Source organism: Lampetra fluviatilis, chromosome 25 (assembly GCF_964198595.1).
Source record: "Lampetra fluviatilis chromosome 25, kcLamFluv1.1, whole genome shotgun sequence".
NCBI lineage: Eukaryota > Metazoa > Chordata > Hyperoartia > Petromyzontiformes > Petromyzontidae > Lampetra > Lampetra fluviatilis.
The window spans coordinates 11558002-11579249 of record NC_136299.1 but is presented as its reverse complement, the minus strand read 5'-3'; the positions used below and the strand labels follow the sequence as shown (position 1 = coordinate 11579249).

Here is a 21248-nt window from a genome sequence, read left to right as displayed (position 1 = left end):
TCTGCTGGGCTCCCAGCCACGCGAGTCCGTTCTGCTCCACCACCTCCTCCTCCCCAAACGGCACACAAATCCCCATGCACTCGACGTGTGCAGCCAGCCAAGCCAGCCAAGCAAGACTGGGGGGGGGGGGAGGGGGCTTTCAACCCAGCTGTGGATCGAGCAAGGTCTGACACATATGCGTGCCGCTCTCGACGGATTATAAGACGCTCCGGAAAGTAACACGCGCCCCACGCAGCCCCTTTGTCCGGTGTCAATAAAAGTCCAACAGTGTGTGAACAAAGACAAAGGTCTCCCGTATAGCCTAAATAAACTGTTGGGGCAAGTGTTGTTAGCGAGCAACTACGAAGGCCATTGCGGTACACGAGGAAGCCTTTGTCTCGTTAGTGGCGATGCTTAGACACCAGGTGCTCATTTGAGGCTGAGTCGACCTAGGAGAGGCACATGACCGGTTCAAACATTCGCCACTGTTATTGCTCGTGAGCGGGAATCAAACTCAGCTCGTCGCGTTCGTAACGCAGTGCGCTACTCATTGCGCACAGCGCTCCCCACAAAACTTCGAATGCCACACACACGCACACAGCGGATTATACGACGCGCCACCAAACGTTTCATTTAAAATAGCTAGCGGGTGATAAAATGTGCGTCTGATAATGGTGACAATGCTGTGTGTATATACATATATTCCCTTCATCCAGAAGTGGGTTGACCAAGGCTGATGATGATGATGAGGCTATTGCTTGACTGCATTTAGCAGTTGTCGCGGTGGTTGCGAGTTGCTGGACTGGGGACCCGACATCGTCGCGGTTTGATTCCCTTGGGAACGAGGAGTAATTCCGTGAGACTGAATCAGTGAGACGCAAACGTGGCCATTCAAGCTGAACCCCCAAATTCTTCCCTAAACGGCATGCACACACACACACACCGCTTAAACCCCTTGCACGGTGGAGTGCTGAGCGGGGCAGTGGTTTAGCAGTGTACAACCTGGCGTCCTGAGTTTGGATTGCAGGCCACGGCTACCATCAGTGGCGGGTGATATCCTGGGCACAACCTCGCACCCACCTCCCGCCCCCTTCACGAAACCGCAATGACCAGCGCGGGGAAGTATGGTCAAACAGCCCGCGTAAGTGTGACCTGTATCCAGTGGTGGATTGACAACGGTTTGTACTTTATGTGGATATGACATTGTCAAGAGAGCGAGTACGATTACCAAGTTAGCACTCACGCCCTTCACTCTGCAATCGCTACCCGAGTGGGGGATGTCCAACTCCTCTGTCTAAGTCGTTCGATGCCTTCTGCGCGTTACGGAGAGGAGAGAGGGAAGGGCGAGGAGCGAAGGGACACAATAGGGAGAGTAGAAAGAGGAGAGTTACAGAGCTGAGGAGAGAGAGAGAATCAGAGAGGAGAGCAAGGAGGGAGAGTAGACAGGGTTGAGGAAGAAGATCGAGAGCGATCAGGGAGAGTACAGGGAGAGAGATGAGAGAAAGAGAGACAGACTTTTGACTTTTAACAACTTTTATTGCCGCCAGCAGCAAAAGCACTAGAGGCGATTTCAATATGAAATACACAAAGTCACCAGCAAACAAATGAAAATAAACGCTACAAATCGACGCGCTGTGACGCTAAAAGCACCGCGCACAGAGAGACAGAGAGGAGAGGAACGAGAGAGAGATGAGTGAGAGTGCAGAGATTTAGAGAGAGAGGGGAGTGGAGAGAAGAGAAACGGGAGAGTATGAAGAGGAGGGAGGGAGCAGAACGAGGAGAGTGGGGAGAGTAGAGAGAGAGAGAGAAGGGAGAGCAAAGTCAGCGAAGGGAGAGGAGCAAGACAGAGGAAGAGGTTGAGGGAGAGAGAAAAGAGAGAGAGAGAGAGGAAAACAGAGAAACAAAGGGGGTAGCCCCTGGAGCCAACCAAGGACGGGGGGCGAGGCCAATGCGTAGCTCTGGGGCGACAGCGCCTCTTAAAAGCCGGGCGCCTTTTGCGGTGTTTAGCAAAAGAATCTCTCTCACCCACAGCCTCCCTCCGCTCCTTGCTCAGCAGCGACTGCGTCCACAAGTTACGCGCGCACGCGCACGCACGCGCGCGCACGCACGCGCGGACACACGAGGACGCGCAACACGCGCACATCGATACGCGCGCGATGTTGATCACTCCGTACGAAGCCAGAGTCGACTTGCGTAACGCAGCGTGTTCGTTTTTTGTTCGTTTTGCTAATTCGTTTACTTCGTTTTCGAATTAATTCGGGTGGCGCTTTTGACGTCGGGCGTCTCGCACTCGCGTCACGGCAAACAGCGGTTGGATTTTCTCTATCAGCAGTCCGAGCTAACCCACCTCACCTTACCCACCAGAGCATCACCGGCCGTGTGGTTCCAAGGTTTTTTTTTTGTTTCTTGAAAGTTACACACAAGCAGGCAATTGCAGGGCTGCGCCTGTACCTCGTCTTGCACGTGAACAAGGTCCCCCCCCACCTACCCCTCCGCTGATGACGATGGCGACGATGGGCTCTGCAGCTGTGCACCTCCTCCCGCTGCTCCTGATGCTGCTGCTCCTGCTGCTGCCCATTGTGATGTGCAGCGCGCATCGTCAAGTGGGACTCCGGGTAAGAGTTTTGATCTTCACTTTCCGCTGACTCGGCATTGCCACGTGCCAGGCTTATAAGCCCGATAGCCACATTAATCGTCGTCGTCACCATCAACCTCGGTCAATCCACTGCTGGATGAAGCCCCCACTCCCCCAAGCCGCCGTGGTCACATCTTATCATCCCGCCACGTTGCGATGGTTCACAATACCTGCAGCTAACGTCCTGGCAAGAGCGGATTTTCATCGCTCCATCTCTCTGCGGTGGCCGATCTCTTCGGACGCGTTCTCTCTACCTTGGCTGCCTCTCCGTTATTCGCCTCGACGGGAAGTCCATCGTCGCATTTTGGGTTTGAGCGAAGTCTGCCGTACGAGTCCACACCACCTACGGCTGCGCATCTATCCGCAAACGTAGACCCCTCTCTGTTACTGTGCCCGATAAGTTTTAGTTATATAACAATGACGAAATGTTGATGAACGTGGCTACTCAGCAGAATCGGGACGATCGTGTGACAGTCCGAGGACAATTCGACCGCTTGGTTGACTTTAGCCCGATGCTATGACGCGTGCGTGTACGCGCGCACGGAGCAAACCATCCTTCACGGATGACGCGAAGCTTATTTCGCCACTCTGGCGTCCTATTTATTCGTACTTAACTCTGCTGTACTTGGTCGTGATCGCGACTGCGCGGCATTGCAATGTTTGGGGGTAGACTGTTCCACAGGACAGCACCATACGCGTATATTATTATAAAGTGGTGTTTTAGGCCCACGATGGATTGTTTGCATGGTGGGAAAGCGAGCGACGCCGATGGCTTTGAAGGAGGCCTTCATCCAGCAGTGGAATGATCATGGCTGATGAAGATGATCGTGCATACAATCTGTTTCCCAATAGGTTACGTACGAACCGTCAATGTGACACGTTCATCGCGCTCTGAGCGAGTTCTTTTATTGCCTGTGCGGCTTCACAAAACAAATGAATAAACTCCCAAATATGAACCCAAGACGGGAGTCATGATCACATAATCGTGGGTGAGTGTTGGCTCCAGCATCAGAAACGCTGAGTCGGTACAGTTGAGAGTTCAAATCCCGGTTTTGTGGGATCGGCGCGCGATTCGGGTTTCCAAGTGTAGCGAGTTGATGATGACTCACGCGGTTTTTGTCGCTTACTTTAGCAAAATATCAGCTGCGAGATTTAAAAGATTAAAAACACCCCCCCATCACATTCGACTTCCATGCGACGACCATTTTCTCGAGCAGAAAACTCGGCAAATTCGCCAATAACACTGTGGCCTTTAAAGGAAGCGTAAATCGGTGATATTTCGTGCGATGGCCCTCCTTCGCAGAACATAAATCCACGTGCCATTGCCCAAAAAGTCACTTATTATATTTCCTTTAAAGGACACAGTGCTGGTCATGAAAGCGTGGCATTTTTATTTCGTTATTTGTGCTTGTGCACCACTGCCAATGCAGTATGACCAAATACTAGTTTTTTTTAAAAAGCAGAGTGTCTTAGAAAGTGTCCTCCTAGTGTGGCTATGTGGTTGTGTGACATCTCTCTAACGTCGGGTAAAGTGCTGGTCATGGGTGTACTTTCATGTCGTGAAGTAGCACTCGACATGTAAACGTGACACTTTTTTTTTTATCTATCATTCAGGAAAAAAGGATGACGACCGCTTGTGTTGCGATCGAAACGTCGTAGTTTTTTGTTCTTTTCTTTGAACCAATCTACGTGACTTTACCGAAAGACCCAAAAGAAAACGTATACAGTACCGTGACGTGGCAAGCCATTTCGAGGGTGCTGATGATGCTGCATATGTACAAAACGTTATATTTAACAGCTAATAAACAGGAATCCCAACATTTCATTGCATCTCGAGATGACATGACCCCTTCTTGTGCCTACAGTTGTGGTGTACAGTCCTGCGATGTGTACTGTATTCAGGTCATACCGCGTAATGTTTGACATGATATTTAACTTCGTGTGCTGGAAACTTCTTCAAGCACTTACGGAACTGAAGGCTGTGCAAAACATTCGCCAGCAAAGCTCTCCCATTTTCGGCGTGTACCGTTTGTTTTTCGGCTCCGCGTGCAAGCAAGAGCTTCTGTAGTTACTGAGCTCCCTGAAGAAGCTCCCGGAGCGAAACGTCGTTCGCCGTGCCGCACAACGCGCGGTCCAACCCGAAACCAATATTATATAGAGTTAGTGATGGCACAGGAGCGCCCAAAGAGTCGAGTTTGGGACGTACTTTTTCTTCAAATATTTTATTTGGGGGGCTGCGCGGTTCGCTCTCGTGGCTCCCATCGAGGTCGTCGCTGGCGCGTTTCTCGTTTGCTGTCAACGCGTCGCGAGAGGGAGACTCGGACGCAGAGGATAGAGCCCCCCCCAACCCCACCCGGCTATGCAGGCCCTCCTGCTTGGCTCCTAATCCCTATCGTTGGAAAGCCGCCCCTTACGGGGTCATTTCCACCGGAGCGGTTTTTGCGTGCAGCGGAATTATCAGCCCTTTGCATCGAACCACTCTGCCACACTTTGATCTCTTTCCACGCTGTAAGCCGATTAACATGACGCATGCATTACAAAGTCTCTCTCTCTCGCCGTCTTTTAGCTGTTGTTGCAGTAACGTAAACAACAGTTAATGGCATTGTGGCTCAGAGCAGGCACTCTTGATCAAATTATATCGAAAGTGAACGCTGCCTTGGGTTGCATTTCCCACCGCTTAGATGGTGCACTATAGGATGTTTCTCTTACAAATTACAGATTTTTTTTCAGTGTTGTGCTTTTAGTTGAAAACATAGATAATGTTACAAATACATAGACTGATTGTTGAAAATGTTCATAATCCCCTTTGTATTGGAAGACATAAACAGTTGGAGTTGGATGTGTGCACCCTATGAATATAGGTGTCATCGCAAACACAAAATGAATATGATGTTGATCAATTACTTAATTTCGCTTTGAGGCTTTCATTCATCAGTGTCGATATAATCCAGTGAGTGGTCGTTCTTCGTCCAGGGCAATGCCGTTTGGATTTACATACCACCTTAATGCAATTGCTTCTCAGTGGGCCATGCATTACGGGGAAAATACGTGAATAAATCAAAGATTTACACCATCATTTCTGGATGATAAGACGATCCTTCTGTGTCTGTGTGTGACCAGGTTTGCATACCATAATTGAAACCGGGCTCAAGTATGGATAGCGTCTTACTTTTCAGAGCATCTTGTACTCTGGATAATATGGTATACACTATACTCTTTAGTTATTTCGGTAAAGTCACGTAGGTGCAAAAAAATAAGAATACAAAAAAAAATAGAAATAATTAAATTAAATCACGACATTTCGGAAGCAACACAAGCTTCCGTCATCAGGTGGTGTTGCTTCCGAAACGTCGTGATTTAATTTAGTTATTTATATATATATTTTTTTTTCACCTACGTGACTTCACCGAAAGAACCAAAGAGTATGGATCCATGCTGTCACGAAAACTTCAAGGTATACACTGTATATATATTAGTGAAGAGTAGTTTTGACACGTTGCATCTCACCAGCGGTGTGGCTTGGTAAACATAGAGTGAGTGATAGGTTGCCAGATGTTAATGGTAAGACCACGTTCAGCACACCAAAGGCAGTGTTGCATATAAAAAAACACAGGCTTGATAATAGTCGTAGTGGCAGTGATTATGATGTAATGGTATTTATTATACGATGTGCTGAGACGGACTTACATCTGCAACCCGTTTGGAAGTAGACCACAGGCGTCCTAATGTATTTGAATCGTAAATTGATCCGAGCTTACGTTACGGAGCAACTCGATGGTTATTCTTTTATTTGCGTTAATGGTACGCAAAAGCGTGCCCACCGGCGATTCGCACAAGGTCGTGGGGGCCCAAGCATAGGCACGGAAAACGACAAAAAAAACCTTTTGATCACCTGAAAGAGATTTCACTGGTCACCCAGAGAGCCTTGCTGGACCTAACGTCTCTTCGTCTTCGACCACATCACAGGCAATGCTCTGCATGTGCATTTGCTCAAATTACATATAATTTCCAATATAACCCCATTTGCAACGTCCTTTTCGTTGTTTCATAACATAGACCGAAGATTGCCCTCGTATGGGCGACGCCGACGTAAGCCACGCATGACGCCCGGGCTGAAATGCGGAGTCACGTGGTAGCATGACCCACAGAGTCAATGCCATGAATTCTTTGGCAAACTTTCACTTGTGAAAGTTTAGTGGGTCGTGTTCGGATGTAGAACGGCTCACACAAAGGCCGCGTTCTGTTCCGTGCATCTCGCGCGGGGCACACACCGCTCCCCGCAAGTGGCGTAGCGATCGAGTGTGCAGGCGGTGAGACTGCACCGGGGCACACAGGCTGGAGGGGGACCAGGCCCTGAGCTAGAAAGAAGGGAGGGGGGAATTGGTCAGGCGGCACCCAGCTCCTTACCAACCGTGCTATGCCATAGAGGTCTTTATGTGAGGATGAATGTATTTGTGTTGAACTTCTTTTGCACCGTACGTAGCCAACCGTGCTACTCGGAGATGCGGTGGGGGGAGGACAACAATCTGAACACAAAAAGTAGTTCTAAAGAAATTAGTTTTCAACTTAGATTTCAAAGTGCATGGCTCCCAGTGGCTTCCTAATATCGGACGGCAGAGCGTTCCAGACGGCCACCGAAGCGCATCTGAAAGCGTGCGATGCGGTGACCGTCTTTGTTCGATCGCCAGCCCAAAAAAATCACGCGGTCATTCTCAAGGTGGCAAGCTATTCGTGATTGTTAAAGAAAACAAATAGATGTCTTCTTGAATCTATCTGTAATCCTTGAATCTACCTTATTGATTTATCAATGCTGTGTGCCTTACGGACCCTGTTCGCGTTCTCTGGAATTTCGTTGTTTTTTTGTATTTTGTTTCCGTTTCTGCTGCTGCTGTGCCCACACACCGCAGATCTCTACCGCGTAATATTGTCGGGATTTGGCTAAACGGGTCTATCATCCGTGTAACAAATCAAATAAACTCGACACTCAAACTGTGTAGACAGAACTTTGAGTGGTACTCCGTTGCAAATGAGGATTTTTTCCCCTTCTGGGTACTCTGCTTTCCTCCCACGTGCCAAACACTCAGCGATGAAATGGGATCAACATCCCAAATGCAGAATCCTGCTGAAACTAGACTTCTGAACGCCCGAAAGTTTTTCTTGAAAATTTGAATAATGATATCATTCCCAGCCCTTTGTCACATACCCTGCTGGATTAAGGGCATCCGCACGGACTTTAGGTGACGGGAGCTGTTTGACCATACTTCACCGCGCCGGTTAGCGAAGGCTGTTGGAAGGACCGGGAGCCCAGCGTAGACTCAGAAATTACTTGGCACTCGTGTTAGCCATGGCCAGGAATCGAGCTCAGGTTATCAAGTTCATAATGCGGCGCAATAACCACTATGGCCACCGCTCATGGAAAAATGCAGGACATGATAGTCTTTATTATTATGCCGTTTAAATTATTCTATGTCGTAAATCGGGATCATAGAAACGCGTTTCATGACTTGACACAGCGTGTACTTTATAAGTCCAGCACTGCATATCCATTGCAAAACATTGCTTTGCGCATGAGTCATTTCCAAATTAATGTTAAAGGCTTTGGCTTAGCCACTTCATGCTTTTAGGTTTCAAATCTATCCCATATCAGCTATATCATTGCCAAGAAATGTAATAAATTGCAACGAAGGAATGCGTTTAAGAGCGCAGACTGTCACACACTTGAAAATGCAGTGAATGATTAAACATGTTAAACATATTTGACATCTGCCAGAAAATTATGTTTAGTTACAGACCTTGGCAAAGATATGAAAGGCATACACGTGTATGTCTGGCATTCATTGCTTGTGCCTTTGCAATCCGTTCAACTTTGGCATTTTCTAACATACACCTGGTGTGCATTGTGTGCATGTGTATATATAAACTGTTGGATTATCAAATATAAGGTTTTACTAAGTCTCCGTAGAGTCCTGGCAAGCAGCGAGTGAAAGCATTGGGCGTTTTTGTTTCTGTCTCCCATGCTGATGTCATGTATTTGCACACCCGTGTGTCCAACGGGGGAGCGGTGGCGCAGTAGTTTGCGCGCCACACAAGGAACTCGGCGACCCGAGTTCGATTCCCGCTCACGGCCAACACCGGCGACGATTTTTTGAACCGGTCATGGGCCTCCCACTGGGTCGACCCAGTACCTGGTGTGGTGTGTAAACATGTTGGCCACCCACCCACTTGCCCCAACAGTCTGTTAAAGGCTATACGGGGATCTTTGTCTTTGTTTTGACCAATGTAGCAGTAGCTTTTGAACTATGGTGCCAGGGACCAGAATTTTGTGTCGCGCATGGACATCAAGAAGAACCAAACGGAAGTGTAGCACTCCAAAGAGATTGGGGAAGAAGCTCGGCCACATCATCAGTGAAAGAGAGAAACTCAAGTATATTGGACATACAGCTGCATGTGTGATGGGGGAAAGCTTGGTGAAGCTGTCAATGTTCGGTTAAGTGCAAGGAAAATTAATTAGCGGCACACAGCTTCCACGGCCGTCTGGAACGCTTTTCCTTCCGATATTCGGAAGCTAAAGGAGCTATGCACTTTTAAATCTAGATTGAAAAGTAATTTCTTTAGAACTGTTTTTTGTGTTTAGTATGTTGTCCTTCCCCCCACACCTCCGATTAGCATGGCTAGCTACGCACGGTGCGAAAGAAGTTCAACATACACACACATACAGCGCCCAAGTTGGAAGCCTAGGCAGTAACCGGGCGGAGGGTATCGCAAAGTGATATCAAAGCACAACATCGTAGAGAGCGAAGCAGCGAAACCATCATCACCATCATCATTGGTGTCGCCACGAAAACTCAGCAGCAGAACGATACAGGGAGCCACCCGGCTGGCACCTCAACATCACCGCCGCCTGTAACATCCCCCGCCGCGCCTCGCCCCCTCCCCTCTGTCCCCCCCCCCTCCCCTCCTAGTTCCTGATCGACGACCGCGAGAGCAAGTGCAGCGCGCCGTGCGTGGGCGCGCTGCCCAAGCCGCTGTGCGCCTCCAACGGGCGCACGTACGAGTCGCGCTGCGAGTTCCAGAGAGCCAAGTGCAAGGAGCCGCAGCTGGAGGTGACGAGGAGGGGTCGCTGCCCCGGTGAGCAGAGGGGATGGTGGGCGCGCAAAGGAGGGCGGGCGGGCGGGTGGACGTCGTTAATCCTCGGGGTGGAATTTCGAAACGTGGCTACGCGTACACTTACGGGTGGATAACGTGTACAAAAAGGTTTAAAGGTACTGCCCGGCAGTTGTCGGCTCACGCCGCTGATGGTAGAAGGCCCTGCACGAGAGGGAACTTGCTGACGTCTGCTCTTCTAGGATGGCCAAACGCCTTGGAGAAAGGTGGGGAAGTCCCCCAAGGTGAACAGATTGTCGAACCCAGCAAGCTGAGTTGATTCTTGGCCACGGTTCATGTCAGTGGTAAGCGATAGTTGAACTCATCCTGGATTAGTCTCCTTCACCAATCTGCATCGACCAGTCGTGGTGGAGTTATGGTCAGACAACCCACATGGGCCAACACCTTCCAGCAGTAGACTAACAGGGGACAGTCAGTCTATTGTGATATCTTGATTTGAAGCTTTCGTAACTGCAGGAATCCATACGCTTTGGTTCTTTATTTTATACCTACGCGACTTTACCGAAAAACCAAAGAGTATCTATTGTGATAATTGTGAATATGAAATATGCAACACTGATTTTTACATGTAAATGGCCAACAAAATGTCTTTACTGTATTTCCACATCGAAGAAACATATTTTAGTCCATTGGTGCATAGACTAAGAAAGTTCTGCTGGACAGCATTGTCCCAGAAGACCCATACATGAAGGGAGGGGAACAATCATGATATTATTTAACGTGGTGAGATTCACTTTTAATTTGCTAATCATTTATTTGTTACGCACAATACTGCACGACAGCTCACATGGACTTTACACGTTAACATACAATGTACATCAGTACGCCGAATCTAGCCCAGCTATGAGTCTAGCCCAGCTATTAATCTGGCCCACCTATGAATCTAACCCATCGATGAATCTAACCCATCGATTGATCTAACCCACCTATGAACCTAGCCCACCGATGAATCTAGCATAACTATGAATTTAGCCAACCTATGAAGCTCGCCCACCTATGAACCTAGCCCACCTATGAATCTAGCATAACTATGAATCTAGCCAACCTATGAAGCTCGCCCACCTATGAACCTAGCCCACCTATGAATCTAGCCCACCTAAAGCCAGCTACACATCACGGCTCTTCACAGCATTGTTGGAGGCTGTAGCGCGTGCTGCACTCGGCACAACATCTGACGTTTCGCTTCACGTTCTGGGAGCGTCTTTGGGTTCCAGAGCGAAAGGTCGGACACCACACTGAATGGCACGCGGCATAACCCGAAAGAGAGCAATACAGCACAACCGCGAAAGCCTCCACCGCTGTACGAATCGCTGATATCGAAACAACAGCGGTAGCTGTGCTAAAAATTGTGCTTGTGGCAACACGTACGAGGGAGGGAGGCAGGGGCATTCCTTCTATTCCTCACCCCCACTAAGCCTCTCAAGGGATGGCTGTACGGATGGTTTTAATTCCTCGTGTCGACCCTCATGCGCACGTTCTCCCTTTGCTGAATAGAAATGTCCAGTTGCCAGCAAGATCGTGCCAGGGCGCAGGAACGGCAAGACAAGAACAGTTTCATCCCGGAATGCAAGGAAGACGGAACATACGCAGAGGTTAGCGGTGCCGAGTTGCGGCCACTGATGTTGCCGTCGCCGTTGGCAGCGTGAGCTCTTGTCACCACGTTATCCACTCACAGCCGCGTAGTGGCCGGGGAACTCGGCGATTTGCTGTGATGTGGCCGTGTTTGCGAGTGCAGCGAGGTGATGGTCTCACTTGGCCTGGCCACCAACGACCGCAGCGAAATAAAATACTCAAATTCGGTTTTCGCTCAATTTGGTGAAATTCTAGCTTTCCGACCGAAGATTTTGGTTCGATTGACATGTGACTAATGGTCAGGGCATCTGAAAGTGTGGGTGAAGGGGCCCTGTTGATTTGAGGAGCAATTCTGCGACACTGTCTCACTCGGGGTGGTGCACTGATAGCTGCGGCGTTCCAAATGCATTAATCTGTTGACTGAACACGGATAAGACACTTGGAATACAATTGGTAAAAATATAGTTAATTCCAGTTTGTTTATACTGTACCACTTACAAACACTAACATATCGCACTCTTCCAAAGTGATGGTGCTTTGTTAATCGTGACTGTTGTTTACTCACCCGATAAATACATTTTTGTGAGGCTCTTTCACTTCACATGAGAAAAATTCATTCTATTTTTATTAGCCAAGGGAGGGAAACGATTAGATCAGCCGTGGTGCAGGAGCTACGTTGATTGCTGCTTCACAGGACCCTGAGAGAGGTCGCGGTTTAGAGAGGCCTTCATTCAGCAATGGAGTGATTAAGACTTATGACGGTATCCCTTCAGGACCAAGGTTTTCAAGTTGCATTTCGTTTCATCACGCAGAGTATCGACCATTTTTTAATTTTAGTTTTTTTTGCTTGGATTGCCTTACCTATGGCCATATCACCCGAAAGGCTTCTGATCTCATCAGATCTCGCAAGCTAAGCAGGCCTGAGACTGCCTCGGGCTCTGATGGGTGCCCACCATGGGGCTACGTGGTGCACAGGAAAGCGGAGTGCAGAAAAATCCAATGTTGTACCGTTATCTATATGCGTCCAAGTCTGTGTTCCAAACCTTCACTTTCCCACACTGACGAGTTTGGTGAGGTAGAGTCAAGTAACCCGTACCACGTGCACAGTGCAAGTGGAGGCCATCATCCAGCAGCGGATTGACTTCATACATGTCCATGCATGTACTTGCCTTACTCACCCCCAAAATGTCGCTGGTGTCAACTAGACGAGTACCACTTTGTGGGGAAGTCAAGGGTAGTTGTACTGTGGAGCCCTGCCAAAGCAATGTTTGTATGCTGAATTTCTCTCGCACCGTACGTAGCCAACTGCGCTAATGGGAGGTGCGGGGGAACGACAACAAACTTGACACAAAGAGCAGTTCTAAAGAAATACGTTTTCAATCTTGATTATGTAAACGTGCGTAGCTCCAGTGGCATCCTAATATCGGAAGGAAGAGCGTTCCAGACGGCTGCGGAGGCGCATCTGCAAGCGCCGTGCGATGCGGCGGCCGTCTTTGTTCGAATGTGGAACATCAACCAGTGGGCTCAGGGCCACCAGTGGACACGAAGTCCCACCTCACTGTCCACAAGATCGTGGAGGCGCGACCATGTGCTCCGACGTTGACTCTCCTGCCTGCATCGACGTTTGTCTGGCCCTTGCCGCGCGGCGCGCAGGTGCAGTGTCACAGCTCGACGGGCTACTGCTGGTGCGTGACGTCCGAGGGGAGGCCCATCAGTGGCACCTCTGTGCGCAACACCCTCCCTAAGTGCACAGGTGTCGAGCGGAATCGGGGTGAGTAGTTTTGCGCCCGCCGGGAATCACCGAGCGCACACATCGGGCAAGACATTGGCGCTGTCCTCTTGGCACGGTGGGGGTTTTTACGCGGTACAGCGCCTGGTGTCCAGCGACGAAGTTAGAGTCATGGCGGCAGGGGTTACTGATATTCTCGAGAGGGCAAGGGAGTGGATACTTTGGTCACGTGTAGAGAAGAGGCAAAGAGGTTGTAATGAGAAGGGGCCGTAGGGAAGCCACCCGTGCAGGATGGAAGGAGCAGAGGGAGACCGACGTTGAGCTTGGAGGATGTGAGGACGGTGGAAGGGATGTGACGAGAGAAGAGGCACAGGGTAGATGGACTGTGGAGGGAGAAAATCCGAGCAGCCCATCGAGTAATGAGACTTCCATCTTAGAATCAGACGAAAGTCTATGGGGTCTGTCTATGTAAGCCTATTGCTCGTGTAAGTGTATACGAGTCTGGGTCTGAAATGTAAGCCTATGGATTTCTGTGTAAGGACAGCAGATGTCAAATTACATCGGCACAGAGTAGAAGTGCAAAAGAGAAAGGAAATCCGAGGAGTAGACCCCAATGAGAAGGAGAAACATGCACGCAGAGTCCGGTACCCGGCAAGTAGGAGTCGTGGATCGTGCTGAAGTCATGGTGTGTGGGATTCTCACCACCTGTAGGGCTTTGAGGGGGGGGGGGGGGTCAGCAGAAGGATGGAAACCAATCTGACCTCCGACCTATCCGTGCCAATTTGATTGTAAACCAGAACAGGCTCGTCGAGTCTCAGGAGTCTTATTCAGGACGGTCCCGCATTTGGGATGTTTGGCCAATTTCATTCCCGGTAGCTGGAGAAACACAACCACGTGGTTCGAAGGGGGCGAGAGTCACCACCGCCATGATCAAGGTCGCAGTCCCACTCTTCAACCACCTGTTGTAGCCCCTCGAATGTGCAGGATTTCTCTGGGCAATGGCAGTTCGCTTGTACACTGAAACATTCCTCAATCGACAAATTGGACCAAAATCTACACCACCCGCCCCACCCTCTCCCCCCCACCCCCCACCGCCTAACAACAAAAAAACAGACCCGCGTAAAAAAAGAAAATCATTAAGTCAAAGATTGCTATTGTGTTCCGTTTTGACGGGTCACACAAAGTCACGAACACAAGAACCTCAGTGCAATTATAATCCCAGCCGCAGCCGCGCATGCTGTTTGTTGCGCTCAGTATATCATGACGTGAGTGTCTGCGCTCGGAGATAATTGACTGCCATGGGAACGTGGCTGTCTGGTTCGTGGCGTCGTGAAAATGTTTCTCGCGCGTCGAATTAACGTGCCCCACGTGGCCGAGAAAGCCATAATGTGCTTTGTGATAAAAGTCACACCGGCCTCGTTTGACAAAGCAGCCGTGAGGGTTTATGCTTTATTTTGAATAATGTGTACACTTTAAAGGTGATATATTCCGTTGGAAAGTGCACACAAAAAAATCACTACGGGGAAATTTTGTACGAATTCCCAAGTAGCTATTTATTTTTAAATGGTGACTCAAGACACTTGCCTTTTCCGTGGAAACATTTATTTTTAAAGGTGAATCATAGCTAATTAAATGCAAAGCACAACGAGAGAAAAAAAATGTTTTTTCGGCTAACGGAGCGGAGTTAAAATCCCTTTCCCCGCAGGCTCTCAGGCTCGATCAACCGCTCATGAAAAACCTGGCAAAGAAGGTGAGAAATTATTACATTTTCTTTTAACCATTATCATCATCATCATCATTCTGTTTATCATTTATAAACCAATGTGGGTTGCTGGCTATTCACTTTCAAAAAATTAAATTGATACATTACATTGAAATATGCTCGCCTGTGCTTTAAGCTCGTGCACTGGGCAGACGGCAAATGCGTGATATACGATATCCTTTGCCTTTGGCAGAAAAGATAATTGATCAATTATAGTCGTAATTTATTACCCAAATAAGCAACATCTTGGTGCAGCTTTGCTGCGTGCATGCGGCGGACGCTTTACTCACACACGCGCGCACACACGCGCGCACGCACGCAGTCGCACGCACGCGCGCACACACGCAGTCACACGCACGCGCACAACACTTGAATTTTGCTTATTTATCAGCGGTGATTTGGCAGCTGTGTTCAAACACACTCATGCAAAGCGTAACGTTTAGATCTGTCCTCTGTTCTAAGGGTAGACACCGTTTACCCCTATAATGGCAGATTCTTTTCGCTTCTTTGTCCTTCTCCACCCAGAAGACGGATCAAGGCCGACTCCCACCTCTGAGTCCCAGCTACCCTTAGAGGAAGAAGGTAGGCCCATCGGCACGACGATCCTATTCGCGTACACCTCGTTCGAACCGGGGCCCCCTTTGTCCAAGCTATTAAATGGTTGATATTCGCATGTGCGCGGTGTGTGTCTGTCCGGGTGGTTCAGCCAAATGGACAACTGGGAGGTTGCGAGTTCACATCCTGGGTGGGGGTGTTGAGATTGCATCATAATCCCTCCACGGTCGATGAAATGATTGGTTGACCTATGGGTAGACTCGCCAAAGCCATAGGAATGTGGAATTTCCACCGCTGGCTCAGGCCTATCATCATGAGGTAACGCGGCCTCCATGCTTATTGAACAGGAAATCACTTTGACTTTTCTTTTTTATAGAGAAGCGTGGAGTGGTAGCGTAGTGGTTAGCTTATTGCGCCAGGAACCTCTTATACTATACCCATGTGTGCAATGATGCGCGCATGAATGTAAGTATAGCGTAAGCATATGTTGCTTATATCAGAACTGTGCTTCCGTGCGGTTTTCTACCGTCGCCAAGCTTCGGCTGGAGCTGTGGTCAACATGATCACAGTGGAAGCGAAGGCAGCCGAGCTTGGTGCCGTGATAGCCTCAGTAGGCTCTCGTCACAGCACCAGCCCCCAACAGTGCCATGCACGGCTAATGGGGGAGCTTTGTCTTTGTCATTTTGTATTGTTTTTGTAATGTAAACCAATGCGGGTTTTTTTTTTGGTGTAAACCATTGTTTTTTACAGCCTTGAGCGGTAAGAAGTATGAACTGAAAGAAATGTGCCAACGCTTATCTGGACCCAGCTTGCGTGCTTCTTAAACAAAAATAGCGCTTTTGTTCCTTGAAGGCTTTTATGGCATTTTATTGTCCTAGCGTTTTTAGCCAATTGCTGAACCCTTTCCCGTTCCGAGGCGTCTGCGAGTTGCAGGGGGGGGGGGGGGGGGGTGTCCCGTTCACCTCTCAATCTCGAAACGTGCGAGCAAGCGGTCCAGCGGTAATTTTATTTGGAGAGGCGCAGAGCCTTTTTAAACCAATTGTTGCTCACCGCAGAGAACTGTGGCGACACGACCGCCGCACTCCATGGTAGCTGGCGCCAAACTGTGTCACACGCCCTCCTGCATGGCCTTTGATCCAACGTGATGGAATGGGAAAGGGTTAATGTTGTAATGTTGTTAATTGTTCTTCTTTGCCGCACAGATCGCTTCAGCGTTGTTGTTTTGCTCTGTGCTGATGGCACCACATATCTCCACTGCAAGCTAGCTGGGTAACTGGCTGAATGATAATTTCCGTGTAACAAGTAAACATAAATTGATCGATTGATGATATTACTTCGTTATGTTATTGAATAAAAAAAATTTCTATACTGATCAAGATCAAAATTGATTAAATAAAAACATAACTTCATTCAACGAGGGTTTCAAATGTAGGTTTGGCTGCCACTCGTGATCTGCGCATGGTCTTCCGGGTTCAGCCGCACGTTGAGCATTTCTTCTGTCGAGCCTTCTCGCCACGCACGACCGCGGGCGTCTTGAGTTACGAAAGCTTGAGAGAGGACATTCTGAACGTGAACGGGAGAGCACACTTCACTTCAAACGGCGTTACGTGCTAAGCAATCCTCGTTCCAAGAAGTGCACTGCATGGAAGTTGACATTTTCAAAAGCAATGCGAGTGAAGTTGACTCTGAATATGAAAGATTTAAATTGCAGTTATTCGTTAAGAAAATATGAATCCATCTCATGCGACACTGCTCTGTAATTAATTGCGTGCATTTGCTTTTCCCCGAATGACTGTGTTTCCTTTGGACGCGACCTGCCGGGCAATCAGAGACCATTAGCGGTCCCACCATTTGGCGAAATCATCTCCAGAGAGGACGGGAAATGAAGCCGAACGGCACAGCGCACAGGAGCCCAGGTATGACCTTCTTTGAACTTCTTTCGCACTGCACATAGCCAACCGGTGCTAATCGGAGGTGCGGGGGATGGACAACAAACTAAGCACAAAAAGTATGTTTTTTGTTTAGGCGGAGGTTGGCTCCGGCTAACGGGGATTTCCCACTGTCAAACCTATGCAGCAGCTTCCGTTAATACCTTAATATATAGAGGATCGCAGAACTCGGGCAATTGTTGGTGTGTGGCTTAACGCCTGGCTGCTGCCCTGGCCGCTTGTCTGTGGTTCCTCGCGCCTCTGATGTCGTTTTCTCTCTCGTTGAGAGTGAGTGAACACCGCGCACATTTTACAAGTTGAAATGATTATTATTTTAAGTATGCAAACACATGCCGATGTAGTTTAACCTCTCATAGCTGGACTCGACTTCGACAGCCTTGGTCTTACATTTATTAAGATCACTCTTTCCCAACCTGTGGTACGTGAAACTGTTGCACATAGAGAATTCACATTTTTTGTGTTTTTACTAAACACCATTTTTTTAACTGCCCATTGCACAAACATAACTTGTATATTTTTTGGGGGCTTTTGAAATAACATTTAAAAATGCTTTCAGAGCAATTTTAGTTTCGCAAAATATGCTCTCGGTGTATGGCTGTCCACACACTTTTTTTTCCTTGTAAAGTTTGACAGTGGTCATCAGGTTGTGAAAAGCAGTGCACCTCTGGGATTGAGACAATTCACGTCCAAACACGAGAGAGAGAGAGAGGTCAGCACGAGAAGGAGAGTGCGAGACTGACACAATGGGTGAACTCGTGCTGCTGGGAGACATCCGGTCCATGTGCTCTGCTTGTTGCAAGCTGCTGACCCTCTCACCTTGGTGAACATTCATTTTTCTGAAAAAGAAACAGAAATATTTCATTTATATCTATGAAAAGAATAGCGTTTCATTTAAATAAATACAGCGTGCTTCAAAAAAATGTTAACACGTAAGTGGGACTATCTGTTTGTAATGGAAAAAGAACTGATAATACACTGTAGCATGATAACAAATGTATGTTAATAGCTTCAAAAAGTCAAAGAGTCTCTCCATTTGTTCGCCATCATTTTCAACACACTCCTGGAATCTTTTCCACGTGGCCTCCAAAGCCCCGAGGCACATTTCGCGTGGTATCGTTGCAAAGTCTCAAAAGTGTTGACATCTTTTTCGAAGCACCCTGTATGTTTGACTCCTCTAAACAAACAATTTTGGCGGCCCAAACGAAATATTTTTTAACTCTCCGCCTGTGCATGCAATTTACGGACCGTTGTCAGAGGGGAGTTGATGCACCCTGCCTGCGTGTGAGTTTCATCGTTGAAACGTGTGCGCTCTGTACCGCAGCACGTGCCTTTACAATTGAGAGCAACTCCATTAAACCCACAGCCATAGTGCACGTGTTTACGGCGAATGTATCCCTTCATATTCACCCACCACCTGAACTAGGCTCACCACGCACAGCTGAATTCTGCCACTGTGACAATTAGCCGCTTTAAAATGTTTAATTAGTTGCCATGTCGAGAGTGTTTAATAATTGCAACAGTAATACTATATGTACGTACGTATGTTGAGCTTCTTTCGCACCGTACGTAGCCATGTGTGCCAAGCCTCTGGTGGACGAGGCTCTCCCCTACACCGCGTTAGTGACGGGGGTTCTGTGACCGTACTTCACCATGCTGGTCAGTGCTTATCGGTGAAGGAGGGGCCTCTTTAAATATCGCTGGCCACCGATGTTGGCCATGGCCAGGGATTGAGCTCAGGTCCACCGGGTTAGGCAGCGGCAGTGCACAAACAGCTGCGCCAACGCTACCCCGGTATTGATTCAGGTTAAAAACAGGTGCGATAAATCACTCACTTGGAATGATCAAAGATATTATTTTGACCTCAAATACAGACGCGGCGTTTCTTTGGAAGTAGATTGGGCTAAATGCAGTCTTGGCAAACTGAGAGGTTCATTCCATACCCTGCGTGCACTTGTGATGGTTTGTTTAACTCATGCACGCTTCTAAGTAATTTTTTTATGCGCGCAGGTAATTTAGAAGGGCTGCCTGTGTGTGTGTGGCATCTGACATCGTGATATTTCCTACGAATCTAAACGATTCGCCGCTTGTGTGTTTTTTTTTCTTCACCCGAATTACTTTTTTGAATTGTCCACGTATACATATTCTTTTGAAGACATCAAACTGCTTGGCTGACTCTGTCGAATTTGGTGCGACCCACATAAAGCGAGAAAGTATTCGCTCCGTGGCAAGGCAGCCTCATATATATATATTTATTTTCCCCCTTCTTCAAGAATAAAAATCAAGCTCAAGCACAAAAGGATAAAATAAACCGAGACGGGGAAAAACTGCACGGCTTTTCTTCGCTGGAGGACAGGAGGCAGACATAAATACCCTCAAGACTTTCCACCGTTTAAGAGAGATCAAAGCTAAAGGGGAATTTATCAAGTGTCTTTCCATTCACGAGTGATTGGACACTGATTTAGAACAAAGGAAGAATGCTCCGCTTGTTATTTTTTCGTAAACAAAAACACAATTGGAGTGCGTCCGTGAGTTAGTTATGCCTAGAGGAGAAGCACCACCACCACCACCACGACCACCTCCCTCCAAGGTGCTCTCTCCAAAAGGGTTCATGACTCGTCGCGGAACCGATCGTCGCCAAGTGAAGAGCTCAATTTGAACGGGTCGGAAATAAGAAAAATGCATCTCTCGCGAAGAGGTCCCATTGTTCTAGATTTGAAGCTTTCGTGACTGCAAGGATTCATACTCTTAGGTTTTTTCGGTAAAGTCACGTAGGTAAAAATAATAATAATGATAAAATAATAATAAGTGAAAATAACTAAATTAAATCACGACGTTTCGGAGGCAACACAAGCCTCCGTCATCAGGTGTAACTGCGGCTTCCATTGTGCGCTGCGAGCCACGGATTTTCCGTCACACCGCTCGCATGTCACACGCACGCATCAATACAAACAAAAACTCGCCGTTACATTCGCACATATCAACATCTATTTCACTTTCTCCACGTTTGCAGAAAAAAAACCCATAAAAACTCCCCTCTTACATCTCGTAATAGAAATAACAATTTGAAAATGACCGTGCTGAAGACAATTTCATTTTTCCCAGCACTGAAATGGTTCTTTTTAAGCCCCGTGAAAGTGCCTGTAAAGTCGCCCCCCCCCTCCTTCCTCCCCCGCTGTTACGGTTATTGCGAGCATAATGGGCAGTGATCCATACTCTGGTATAAACGATTAATCTTTATCAGACCCACCAAGCGAGGACCTGCTCTCTCCCGAGGTCAACCTGGCCCAAAATAGAGACCACGCCCCGACCGCTGAAGGGTCAACTTAAGCCGAGTGTGTGGGGGTGAGCGAGCGTACCCGGCACACCACATCCAGTACACTACTCTCTCACAGGCCCAAACAGCAGTATGGAAGTTTCAACACGTATCTTGAATAGAGTGAGGTTATTGTTATTAATATTATGAGAGCTTGGGAAATGAGGTGATGGAAGGGAATTTTGATGCTTCCACAAATGAACCACAATACCTCGCTGATCTCGGCCATCGAACAAAGATGGTCACCACATCGCGCACTTTCAGATGCGCTTCTGCGGCCGTCTGGAACGCTCTTTTTTCTGATATTAGGAAGCCACTGGAGCTATGCACTCTTAAATCACCTAAATTGAAAACTGATTTCTTTGGAACTGCTTTGTGTGTGTAGTTTGTTGTCCTTCCGATGTACCTCCGATTAGCGTGGCTGGCTACGTACGGTGCGAAATAAGTTCAACATGCAGACACACATACATGTTGAGCAGTGTGACTTGCGGGAGGGCGGTCAACGCAGCATAGATGGGACGACACATTCAGTGTCGTAAGCCTACGGTAGTTATATGGCTGTGGCTACGTGTCACGTGCTGTCTACTCCA

General features: G+C 48.1%; 1 protein-coding gene across 3 annotated transcripts in view; it reads left to right on the top strand.

Annotated features, from left to right (window-relative positions):
* The first annotated feature begins 1833 nt into the window (after nt 1–1833).
* The window catches only part of SMOC1 (SPARC related modular calcium binding 1), a 54176-nt gene continuing 34761 nt past the window's right edge, over nt 1834–21248 (top strand). For 2 of the 3 annotated variants that reach the window (XM_078868415.1, XM_078868413.1), the window contains exons 1-7: nt 1834–2594; nt 9577–9742; nt 11273–11370; nt 13004–13121; nt 14785–14829; nt 15334–15423; nt 17226–17312. In XM_078868415.1, coding sequence (XP_078724541.1) covers nt 2478–2594; nt 9577–9742; nt 11273–11370; nt 13004–13121; nt 14785–14829; nt 15334–15423; nt 17226–17312 — 721 coding nt within the window. In that variant the 5' untranslated portion in view covers nt 1834–2477. The remainder of the gene's footprint in view (nt 2595–9576; nt 9743–11272; nt 11371–13003; nt 13122–14784; nt 14830–15333; nt 15424–17225; nt 17313–21248) is intronic. The other variant, XM_078868414.1, reaches the window with a different exon arrangement.